At 36.5% G+C, this 13,374-nt stretch overlaps 1 protein-coding gene across 3 annotated transcripts in view; it reads left to right on the plus strand.

The window, feature by feature from the left end:
- Positions 1-13,374, plus strand: part of AGL (amylo-alpha-1,6-glucosidase and 4-alpha-glucanotransferase) — a 63,175-nt gene that overhangs the window by 3,312 nt on the left and 46,489 nt on the right. For all 3 annotated transcript variants that reach the window (XM_074370022.1, XM_074370023.1, XM_010950437.3), the window contains exons 3-6: positions 6,562-6,772; positions 7,414-7,580; positions 8,488-8,691; positions 13,193-13,374. In XM_074370022.1, coding sequence (XP_074226123.1) covers positions 6,562-6,772; positions 7,414-7,580; positions 8,488-8,691; positions 13,193-13,374 — 764 coding nt within the window. The remainder of the gene's footprint in view (positions 1-6,561; positions 6,773-7,413; positions 7,581-8,487; positions 8,692-13,192) is intronic.

Consider the following 13,374-nt stretch of genomic DNA (forward strand, 5'->3'; position numbering starts at 1 on the left):
TACCGTGAGAGATGAAGAAAAGGGACATTGGAGACAAGAAATGATAGAGAAGTCTATTTTTAAAAACATGTCTGGTTTAAACTACATGAGGGTTGAAAAAAGAGGGGACAGAGTATGAGCCATTTTAAAATTCATAAGGACTTGGTGACCAATTAGATGTGAAGAAAAGCTGTGGCAATTTTTTATTTTTTCATATTTAATTGGTCACCAAGCCCTTCTTCATTTTTCCTTTTCCCTTTGCCCTAAGGAAAGATTCCTCATCATTTTCAAGGCTAATATCTGTATAGATTCTTCTAATTTAACAAGTACAAGACCAAATAATTATCTTTTCTAGCTAAATCATAGCCTTACCCTGTATTTCCTATCTCATCTAGTGGCAGAATAATGAGTAAAATCATTATTTCCCAAACCTGAAATTCTTCCATCTTTTATATAGGCTGATCAAACTTAAAATTTTTTTAAAGAAAACATTTATGACGGTTCCTTGATTAGGAGTTGAGTTTGTGTAAGTTGAGTGGAAGGAACAAAATTGAAAAACTTAGTGTACAGTAACAGTTTAATCACTAATCTTGTTAACTGCCTACAAAAGGGATATGGCTAATCTAAGCAAAGTATTCCTAGTGGATGAGAAATAAGATAGCCACACCATGTACTGCTGTGCTGAGCTAATTTTAGCAAACTGAGCAATTAATTATGGAATCTGACATGCTCTAGGTATTCTTATGTTTCATTTACTGTGTAGAAAGATTTCATTTCAGGGATATGGATTAGAGGTCTATGGAGTGGCTATATATGCCCTTGGGGGTTGGCACTGATCTATCTTTTGGGATGTAGAAAGAAAATATAGGATTTATTTTTCTTTTCTCTCTTTCTTTCTATCTACCTATTTTTTATTTTTAAAAGTAATTAACTGGGAGGCCAGGGTATAGCTCAAGTGGTAGAGCACGTGCTTAGCATGCATGAGGTCATGGGTTCGATCCCTGGTACCACCTCTAAAAATAAATAAATAAAATAAATTACCTCCTCCCCCAAAAAAGAAAATGGAACATAAGAACAGAGAAAATACACATTAAAAAAAAAGTAATTAACTGTTGCTAATATATGAACTGATATTGATGCTCTCAGTTTGTATGTCAGGTGTGTTATAAACAAAAAAAAATATGTTCTGAGAAAAGAGCAGAAATTGTAGGTCTGGAAGAGGTTGATGGTCACACCATCACTGGTTTCCTTGCATTATGTTGCCACGAGTCACACTTTTACCTAATCCAGGTTAAGTAGATACACAAGTTATGTTATCTCAAATAGTAGAATCTTTACAATTTTTTGTACCAAGAGATACTATAACCATAAATGCCTCTTTTACCTCAGGAGGTTGTCAGACTTAAAAATGAGTTGGAAAGTGTTTGAAATTTGCTATTTGAGGTTTGTCCTTTTCGGGAATGACACATAGCTTTCTATAGAATGGTACTAGAGAACATTCTCAGATAAAATAAACACAGTCTAACTCTGAGGTAAACATGAATGAGAAAGCTAACTGCTTTTTGATGGAAATTAATGCTACAGAGCACAGTTCAGCACATTTTTTTCCTGTAAGCGTTCAGATAGCAAATATTTCCGGTTTTGCAGGCCATGTGCATTCTGTTGCAGCTCCTCAGCTCTGCCATTGTACCATGAGAGCAACCACAGACAACACATAAATGATGTGGCAAGTATTCCAATAAAACTTTATAGAAAGTGAATATAGGTTGCTAGCCCTTGCTACACGGAGAGTATTTTGAATATGTAATTTTAGTAACACTTCCATCTTATGATTTTACCCGTATAATGAATATCTGCTCACTTTTAAATTTGATAGCAGAGTTTTCTAATCTGTTTAAAATCTACTAAATAAAGGATTTCAGTTGGTTTTCAAATCATCCTTTGAATATATAAAATGGGACATCTGATTAGCTAATGTTGTAAAAACGTTGATGTGTTTCAGGAAAAATATATATATTTACTAATACGTTTCAACAAAAATATTTACATAATTGGTGAATGGAATTGAAAAGATGTGGATTAGAAAACATGGCTACCAGGAACTTTATCCATTAGGATCTGGGTATCTTTGTGTGGTACTTTTTTCAAGTCTGAGGCCATTAAGTCAAGTATCAAAATAAACAGGACTTGGAATCTTTAAATTACTTTATCACAAAATATTAAACCAAGACTTTTAAAATTAATGAAAACAATTTTTTAATCACATTATTTTCACTGAGAGACACTACTAATACTAATTTTTAATGAGAGCTAAAAGATTTTTTCCATTAATTAATAAATGAAATTAGTTGTTTAAAATATTGTTTATTTACACCTTATCCTTTTTTTGTGTTTTATAATTTACATAATCTATTAAGTCATTATACGTGTATATTATATGACTAAATAAATATTCATATTTGGAGAATATTTGTCATTTTTTTTTTTTCTGAAGGTAGACCATTGATCCAAATACTGTTTTAGGGGTTTGGGGTTGAGTTTTAACTTTTGTACTACAAGTTCTCTGAATCCTTGTGTAATTATAAAAACAATATTTGTATAAGCTGAACAGGGGACAGGTTGTTTAACAACGCTAAGACAGCTAATCTCTAACATTTGTACTGCTCAAAATGACACCATTACTTTTGTAATAAATTTAATCATTCTTGCAAAGATGTAGATATTCATGGTTCTCACAGTCACTGTGTATTAAAACTTCATATTTTAATTCTTTGGACAATTACTTCTCAATCTATCTCTTCATAATTATATCTCTAATATAAAAATGATGCTCCCCAATTATAAAATTATAGAAAAGTATAAAAAAGTCTTTTTTCTATGCTTTTTTGTTTCAAAGCAAAATTGGGTTTACACTATTTAAACAATTTTGATACCAGCTTATAGTATGATGGTGTGTGAATTCCACCTCCCTGCTTACTGCCACATTTCAGCCATATTTTTTTCCAGAAAGGATTTCAAAAGATCTATATAGATGCATAAAATGTAACAGAACAGAATTAGAGTAATCATGTTATTAAATATCTCTTGGTAATATGATTTATCATGGCTTTATAACATTCCTGCTTATAGAATACCATAATTTAATCATTCCCAATCATTAGATACTCAGTTTGTTGTGAGTTTATTTAATTATAATAAATGAAACTGATGAACATCTTTATGTACGATCTATATTTACATCACTGGTTAATTCCTCAGAAAGTAAACATCTTCATGAAATTATCGAGTCAAAATATAAACTTTATTAAAAGTTTTGGTGTATTTATGCCAAATGGCTGTATAGAAAAATTTGTGTATGTAGCTACTTGGAAAAGAACTTATTAGTTTCACTGTATAGTGTGAGAAGTAAAAGTGAGTCCTTCAATTTTTGCAAAGTTACTTAATAACTTCATTTGAATAATTTGTTTCTTGCTTGTTAAATCCATTTACTGTGAATAAATTTATATTCATATTTTGGTCAATCCAGGAATATGGTTAGCAGTACTTATCACTAAATTATAATTTTTTTGCAGAAGTTTCTAAAGCATCCATCCCCTCATATTGTCCATATTGCAGTATGCAAAACAGAGCATTTACATTTCTCTAGGCAAATACAGAAGTGTTCAACTGAATTAGAGTAAATTGGAAGGGTCCAGCATTCTGTTACTGTCTTTACCGCAATCTTTTGTTCACGAAGAACATCTTACCCAGTGTTTAATATTGTGGTGTGGAATTTACCATCTGTTGAACATCGCAGTGAGGGATTTACTTCTGCTGAAGATCAGTTTTAGACATGATTGAAATATAGCTGCATGTTCTCTATTTCAGGATTTGCCTTGAACCAAACTGACATTCTTTATATATGAATAAATAGCAGTGCATATCTCTAATTCATATCACCACATCAGGGTTCATTGTAGCTGTCCCCCTTACTTATTTGTAACATCTTTTTCTGACAGTGAAAAACCTGGCTTTATCTCTAGATTTTGTTGTCTTGCTTTAAAGGAGTGGTAAGTTTTATTTTAGCCATGATTTACATTATCTGCGGATCAGCTTAATCCTTTTGAGGCTTGCTTTTAAACTTTGACAGGATAAGTTTACAGTAGTTTTTACTCTACAGGCTACTTTAACCCTGTTACTTAAGACATGACTCTTTTGAGTACAACAGGTGTTCAACAAGGTCTCTTAACTCTGGCTGCTTAAAAACTGTAATGTCTCCGAGGCCTGAGTGAACTCTGGGAATTACTCAATTTACAGCTCCCACTGGTGGCTCTTTGCCCAGCCTCATGGAGTCGAACCCTGCTCACGTACAGCTCAGTGTTCAGGCAGACTCAGCATGACCCTAGGTAAATTTCTGGAGCTCTTTCTTTGCATAGCTCCCTTCTTGCCACACTCTGCCCTGAGCATTGCAGTCTCTTCGCCCTCCCCAAGCTCTAATCCCTGTCTCAACTCAGTGAGCTCACTGTTCCTGCTCCCTGTGCCACAGCCCAGAAAGGTCCCCTAGTCCAAAAGCTAGAAAGTTCAGAGAAATCACCCTTCTCTCAGGCGCCACAGTCCTTCTCTGCCTATTTCTGAGAACAGTTGTCTCATATAGTTCTTTCAGTTTTCAGCAGAGGGCAAGTCAATACCAGTTACTCCATCGTGGCCAGAAGCAGACATCTTCACAATGCTATTTTTAATCCACAAGTTAGGTCACATCACGCCTATGCTCAGAACTGTGCACTGGCTCGTTTCAGCCAGTGAAGAAGCCAAAATACTTACAGTGGCCTACAAGGCTCTGCATGATCTGGCTCCCCTGTTACCTTTCTCTCCTCGTATCCTGCTCTTCCTCCCCCGTCTTATTCCAGTCTAGCCATACTGAGCTTCTTGTTATTTCTGGAACCGCCAGGCGTGCTTCCGCCCTCAGTCCTTTTTGTTCTCGGTTTCCTTTACTTGGTCAGCACTTACCCTCGAAGGCCGTGGACAGTGGTGGACAGTCCCTCACTTCTGTATAGCCCTTCAACTTCTCAATAACCGTCCTATTTAAAGTTGTTACCATCTCTCCTCGCCATCACCCTTTCCCCCTATTTTTCTTACACTACGCTGATTTTTGTTCCTTAGCATTTATCTCTTCCTGACATACTACTTTCTTTTATTTGTCATGTCCATTGTTTAATGGCTTTCTTCCCCCTTTAGAACTCAAGCTTTGCAAGGGCAGACATCATGGTCTTTTTTGTTCCCAATTGCATTGTATATACTCAGTACATAATTTTTTATTACTTTGTTGAACGTTTCCTAAATTAAGCATCAAAAGTATAAATATCACTAGACTTCTTCTCAAAAAGTTCATTAAGTTTAGAGATTGTAACCAACAGACTAAATTTTCCTGTCTTCATCAGTTATTATTGCCCATCATTAATAGAAATGTTACACCATGTTTAAAATTCATGTGCCTGATATTTCTAATAGATTTTACTATAGTGAGGATTTTCACATTCTCATAATTATAATCAAGGTTTAAAGTCTGCCTTGAAACGATACAAATTTTTCTTTCACGGTAAACTTGTAACTGTAATGTGTTCATTTTTCTTCCTTTTATGGCAAAATACTTGTAATGCAGCATAGAAGTCTCAGATATATTTGAATAGAAATAGCCTAACAATAAGGCAAAAGTGAGAATATCTTAGCTTTCAGAATCCTAAGAAAGGCTTAAATCATGAAGAGTAGGGATGTAGACAGTAGTATGCTGGAGGTGCTTGTGTTGGCTCATAAGAGCTGACTGTGCATATCTCTTCCCAATTTCGTGTTCAGTGACGTCATGTTGGTAGCTTGAGACTGACTGTGGTGAGACTGTTTCCACCAGAAGTCAGCAAACACTGCAAGTCAGGATTCCTCACCACCCCTACCCCCACACAGCCACTTGATAACCGTCTGTTACTGCATCTCTGGATTTGAGCAGACATCAGGAACAGCTGGTATCAGGGGCTCAAATGCCTCTAGAACTCCTGTTAGAAATCTGAATTCTACCTTTCAAGAGGTTGACCACTCTCAGGGAAGATTGACTTTCTCTGTATGGTGAGATAGTTGTCCCATGATACCTCCCAAGTTTTACATACTGTCACATACTCTGACACCACAGAGAAACTCACTTTCTCTGTTGCAGTTTGAAAAATACTGGCAAAGATCTCTGGTTAGATGCTCACCTCTGAGCAGTCAGTTCAGGAAGTTGGGGTAGGGATTGGAAGGGGGTGGGGGGTTGGAGGGAAGTGGGATCATGTGAAAACTTGCATATCCCAAAGTAGCCCTGTGACTAGGAATCAGTTTCCAGCAGAAGAAGGGAGGGACAGTACAGAACAGACAGTTCTATGATGTATACTATATGTTAAAATATAAAATTAAGCTAAATTGGAATGCAAAGTGGTTCCAAAAACAGCATTAAATATTTGAAGTTACTTTAAACATAGTTGAGAAATCTTTGTTTTATATAACACTTTAAATAAAATACCTTTTTATTGTGGTAACTTAAGTCTTTCAATGGGTTTATTAAAATGTGCTTTTGTTTAGGGTTTGAACTGCAGTTCCGATTAGGCCCAACTTTACAGGGAAAAGCAGTCACTGTTTATACGAATTACCCATTTCCTGGAGAAGCATTTAATCGAGAAAAATTCCGTTGCCTGGAATGGGAAAATCCAACAGAAAGAGAAGATGATTCTGATAAATACTGTAAACTTAATCTCCAACAAGCTGGATCATTTCAGTATTACTTCCTTCAGGGGTAAGTCAGGTATTCTGTATGCGAAAAGTTGATTTATTCTATAACATGAAGTTATCTAACTTGTGAAAAGTTACCATATGAACCATGGGAGTGTAAATTTTACAGGAGTTCATTGAGATGCAAATAGAATATGGTTCTTCAGCTTCTAGGAAGTAATTGCAAGCCTCATTGCATCTTCAAAGTATTATTGTTATTTTAAGTAACTGCGTGAGTAGTCTAGTCTTTTCATGTAACCCAGTTATAGGATGGTGTTTACTGGAGTGCCCTTGTTATTACCGGTAGATTTAAGTACACTCATTTTTCTTAGAAAGCAGTATTATTAGATATATATGTAGTATTACGTAATTATGTAGAGATGAGAAAAGGATAAAACATGGCTTTTCCATTGAGTTTATTGCAACTTTTAAAATGCCTTTATGTACTTAAAAATATATACATATATTTTTAGTAAAGTATAGTTGATTTACAATGTTGTGTAAGTTTCTGATGTACAACATAGTGATTCAGTCATACATATATATATACTCTAGAAATATATATTTTAAATGGGACAATTCACCTTCCAATTAGAGAGTCAGACTATTAGAGGAGAATTTTCTCCTATCATTCATTGAGAAGTTTTTCTTTCGTTTTTTCCTTAGAAATGAGAAAAGTGGTGGGGGTTACATAGTGGTGGATCCCATTTTACGTGTTGGTGCTGATAACCATGTGTTGCCCCTGGACTGTATTACTCTTCAGACATTTTTAGCCAAGTGTTTGGGACCCTTTGATGAATGGGAAAGCAGACTTAGGGTTGCAAAAGAATCAGGTAATGTCAGCTTTCTTTTCTTCTTTTTTAAAATAAATGAAACTACCCTCTGTGATACAGATTTCAAAGGCTTTGATTCTCCTTTTAATTTTGTTTCTTAGTTTAGTTATTAATAGAAATAGATGGAACCATATGAAATTATTGATACTTAACCATTTTCAACCTATAAAAATGGCAAATTATATGATTCAACTTAATAAATTAAGGAATTCTATGATAAAATGAGATTATTATTATTTCTAAGACTTTGACATATAAAAATTAGTAGTAAACTACTAGAATGTATTGGAAAATGTGTCCTTATACATCATTTTAATTCAACAAACATGAATTAGCTGTCTTCCATGTGGAAGTCATGTGCAGCCATACATACCAAGAGTAAAATGGAACTTAAGTTGTATTTTACTCTCAAGTAAAGGATAATGTTAATTTTCTACTTTCAACTTGAATATAGTTTGAAGAAAGAATTGAGAAGTTCACTGACATAACTAAAACAGAATACAAGTACTGTGGAACGTTAAAACTAAGAGAAAGACTTACTGATATACTTGGATAGAATCTGTTTTCTACATGTAAATATATCCTTTCAAGAAATATAAATTGAACCTCTAAAACCAACTAGCCACCGTGTGTGATTGTTTTTTTTCAAATACGTCGTCTCATTCTCCCTGTCTTCCCTGTCTCCATGTCTCCCTATCAGAGGACACTGACATCCTGAAAGAATTAAGTGGACTTTCTTGGTCACTTGTGGTATAGTTAGGATTTGAACCCACGTCTTTAACTCTTTTTCTAGTAGCATGGTTGCCTTGCCATTTAGAATCACTTAGGGGAGTTTAACCTTACATTTTGCTTAGTTTTAGGTCTGTTTTTTCTTACAGCGGTCTTTGTGTATTTTCTTGCGTTGCAGGCTACAACATGATTCATTTTACCCCACTGCAGACTCTTGGACTATCAAGGTCATGCTACTCCCTTGCTGATCAGTTAGAAGTAAATCCAGACTTTTCAAGACCTAATAAAAAGTATACCTGGACTGATGTTGGACAGCTAGTGGAAAAATTGAAAAACGAATGGAATGTTCTTTGTATTACTGATGTTGTCTACAATCATACTGGTATGAGCTTCATTAACTACTATTAATACTGACGGAATATTATATCGTAATTATTTCATTCCTTGCTGTTTTATATAACATAAATTTTGAAAACACAAGTGACAATTAGGTATCCTTCAATTTAAAAATCATTTTATATAATACCACTTTTTTTTCAAAGAAACAGTGTTAGTGAAGATATAATCAGTATACTGTAAGTATTTTACATGTGATGATTATAAAAACAGGATCATAATCATAGGAGGGACATAATGATCACAGATTTCAGCTTACAGTATTAATACTTTCCAGACCACCTAATGAATCCTATATAGCAACAGCTCTGGTACTATAGCATATATTTGAAAAAACTGAATGGGTGTTATCTAAAGAGAAAATTACTGGTAAACTCTTAGAAGTTAAATCTGAACATTATATCTTTTACATTTTAAAAGATATTATTAAAGTTAACCTGTTTTGGATCCCAAGATTTCTTACCAGTATATAATGCTGTAAACTATACTGGAGGTTTCCAGATGCTGATCCCCAGGGATGTGACAGCTCTCATTATCTGTCAGAGCAGCTGGGCCTGGAGAAGCATCAAGCTGTGATCAGCTTCCGGTTTGACCCAGTGCACCTTACAAATAATCTCTTCTACTTGTGCCACGATGTAGAGAAGTCGGGAAACCACTGATTTACATGTGTAAACAACAGGAATTCTAGGTGGTACAAAACATTTAACAGCAACAAAGATCTCTGGTGTGTCATAACATTGTTTTCTAAGTAACCATAGCAACTATGAAGATATTTAAATGCTCAAAGATTTGGTTCATCAATATAGATAATAATCTCATAATAATAATGAACAAAGTTAGGCAAAGAAATGGGTACATTCAAAAATTTGTTGTTTCTGCATGCACCTGGAAACCTAGCATCAGGATCCATGGTGACAACTTCCTAATATCCAAGAATTCAGTATTCTTCACTTGAAAATTTGACATTATTGGTAACTACTTTGACATCTGTAATATTATTAGCCTCAAATTTATCAAACCACCTAATGGCATTTTACAAATCAGGATATGGCTTAGGCAGCTGTAACAAAGAGACAGAAAAATACAGTCACTTAAGACTGAAATTGTATTTATCTCTCACAAAAGATGAAGTGGACATTCCACAACTGGTGTGGTAGCCCAGTGGTAACAGGGAACTAGGTTCTTTCTCGCATGCTGCTCTGCTGTCTCTAGCAGTTTGCTTCTATTTCCTAATCAAATGTGGCCACTCCAGTTCCTGATATCACCTTCTACGCAGTGGAAATGAGGAAAGGGAAGTCATGCCTTTTAAGAGCATGATCTGTTATATATATCACTTCTGCTCACATTGCATCAGGTAGGATTTTGTCCCTTGTCACACCAGCTATCAAGGAGCCCCGGGTAGTCTTTTGTCTGTCAGCTGTGTGTACTGCTGAACCTGGAGAGTTCTGTTACTGAAGGAACAAAGGGAGTATAAAATTTGGGGTATAGTCAGCAATTCTGTCAGAGACTATATTTCTGAAGTACTTGAGAGATTCTATGCAATATAAAAGAAGTGAACTTTCCTTCAGCCTTACTTGGAAAGTGGTGCATATCACAATGTCCTTTGTGTGAAACAGGTTTTCATTAAAAAGTTACTATCTAAGGGAAGTTGACTTCCAGAATGGCAACCTGAGGGCTTTACACACCCTCTACCCTGCAAAACAACTATAATCGGTGAAAATTATTTTTTAAAAAACTATTTAAAGTCTCTGAAAATTGTCTTAAAGGCATTCAGCGTACAGAGAGACATTGCTTTTAAGAAAATCTACTAGATCTCAGAAAGAAGAGTGAGAGTCTGTGACCTTTGAACCATCCCTGCTCCTCCCTCCCTCCGCTGCTCCAGCTCAGAGCGAGGCTAGGACTGCTCGTAGCAGGTGCTGCCAAGGACACCAGGCTCCCTCTCTCCCTGGCTCCCAGTCTCGGGCTAGGTTTGAAAGGGGCAGACTTCCAACATTTCTCACTCCCCGCTTTCAACACTACATTACAAGAACTATTTTAGGCAAGCGCAAATGAGAGGCCTAGGGCCCCTTCCTCCACCCAGCCCCCACTCACGGAGGGAAAGTTCTACCCCAAGCATGACAGGTCAAGCCTTGCCCCGGCTTGCCTTTGGGGTTGAGGTTCCACACCTGGAGAGATGAGCTGAGAAACCCAGAGGCTACCATCCCTGCCTCTAGCTGTGAAGCAGTGACACAGGTGTCCCGCCCAGAATAAGAAACGTGCAGTAAGAACAGAGTAAGAATGGACTGGCTGTATTTGGTACATTACATGGGAAAGTTCATGCCTGTGAACACCACTGAAAACAATGGAGACTTTGGTTAGAAACAGTCAAGAGGAGGCTGGTATCTTCATGAGAGCAACATGCTAATTAGTTTAACGCAACTAGAGAAAGAGATAACTAATAGCCTTCCTGGATTCAGAACAAGCCTCAAGAACAGGCCTCGAAGACTTCCTGTGCCAAGGGACACACATTTAATTGGAACTTATTGTGATGCAATGTATGCTCCAGCATATTATCAAAAATAACAGCACAGTCAGCCTGGATAACAGCTTGGGAGAGTAACAGCTGAGTGTGATACCAACAGACGCAGGCAACTTAGCATAGTTCAGGGAAAGAGACAGGGGAGCCCTGCTGAAATCCACCATCATCCCAGGCTGACTGCCCATGGCCAGGGCTGTACCCTCTGAGCAGCAACACCAGAGGCTGCACCCTGTGGGCAAGTAGACTTCCCTGAAGTAGTCCAGCCGCGTCACAACCAAGCACCCAAAAAGACCTGGAGGGGATGGGATCAGTATCCAGATTTGCTGTAATACATTATCTAAATCACCAATGCTCAACCAAAAATTGAGACATGTAAAGAAACAGCAAAGTGTGACCCTCACACAGGAAGGAATCAGGCAACAGAAATCACCTTTGAGAAGTCCTAGATGTTGTACTTGAAATAGACAACAAAGCAAGTATTATGAATGTATTTGGATAACTAAAGTAAACCAACCTAAAGCAGTAAAGGAGGATATGATGATGATACCCCATCAAAGAGAGTATATCTGTAAATAGAAATTTTTTAAAAGAGCCAAATGAGAATTCTGGAGTTGAAAAGGAAATGAAAAATTCTCTAGAGCTGTTCAGCAGTATATTTGAGTTGCCAGAAGAAAAGGATTAGTGATCAGTGACTGTGCAATCTGAAGAACAGAGGGAGAGAAAAATGAACAGACAGCGCTTCAGTGAGATGTGGGACATCTTTAAGCACCTGGACATATGCCTCACGGAAATACCAGGAGAGGAAAGAATGGGAAAAAAAATTGAAGAAATAACAACTGAAAACATCCCAACCTTCAACATTAATTTACACATCCTAAAATGCAGGGACCTCCAAGTAACGTAAAAGAGAGGCACATTCAGACACATCATAGTAAAAATTTTGAAAGCCAAAGACTTAGGGAATCCTGAAAATAGTATCTTGAAAGGCAGAGATTATCAGAATCAATTAAGAAACAAAAACAAGATCCAACTGTGTGCTGTCTACAAGCTACACACTTTAGATTCAAAGATACAAATAGTTTAACAGGTTGGATTTTTAAGACATTTGGTCTTGATACTAATATGCAGAACTTAGAGAAATAACTGTGTTTAGATAAGATGCAGGCTTCTTAGCTTTGGGGAGACACAAGCGTATTTAAAGATCCAGAGGAAGGAACTTCACCTCCCTTCTCTCTCAAAAAAAAAAAACAAAATAAAACAAAACAAAAAAAAAAACAACAACAAAAAAACACAGGAAGAAACAGTATGTAGGAAAATGATATAAACGGTATTTTGAGTTCTAAAGATAGATAAGAGACAGAACCCAGAGCTTAGGTGGAGCCAGAGAAGGACCTTGTCACTCAGGAGGCTAAAAATGAAAAAAGGAAGCACTTATGGAGAGTGAATGTCAAGGGCTGTTCTCCTGCCCTAGATCCTAACAGCCAGACACTGAAAAGCCTAAACCAGACTTGAAGGTACAGGTAACTTTAATGAGGCCAGAGAACTTGAAGTCAGGGGGAAAAAAAAAAAAAAGCCCAGTCTGCCTTAAAGGAAGAGATACCCTTCAGGCTTAGAAGGAGCGTTCCAAAACGTAGTTGAGCCAAGGACCATCAAAAGAAGCCAGGGACAAGACCCTTGAGTCCCACCACAGTAGTAGATGCGTCGTACAGTGGCATTAATAAAGCAGTGTTGATCCTGTTCACTATCAATGTAAAACTCCCACAGCAGAAAAGAAAAACGTGTAGCGACGTAGATGATAGAAAACCACAACTAAAAGATTGGTTTCATCCTATAGTGTCATTATAATATTGATATCTGATATATAAGACAATGAGTGGTAGATACGAATATTTTATTTCACCTTTAAACTTGACGTAGGTACTACCTTGTTTAATTACAAGATATTCCTTTATGTTTCCTTTTTCTTTAGCTGCTAACAGTAGATGGCTCCAGGAACATCCAGAAAGTGCATATAACCTTGTGAATTCCCCACACTTGAAACCTGCCTGGGTCTTAGACAGAGCACTTTGGCATTTATCCTGTGATGTTGCAGAAGGGAAATACAAAGAAAAAGGAGTACCTGCTTTGATTGAAAATGATCATCAAATGAAT

This window comes from Camelus bactrianus, chromosome 9 (assembly GCF_048773025.1).
Source record: "Camelus bactrianus isolate YW-2024 breed Bactrian camel chromosome 9, ASM4877302v1, whole genome shotgun sequence".
NCBI lineage: Eukaryota > Metazoa > Chordata > Mammalia > Artiodactyla > Camelidae > Camelus > Camelus bactrianus.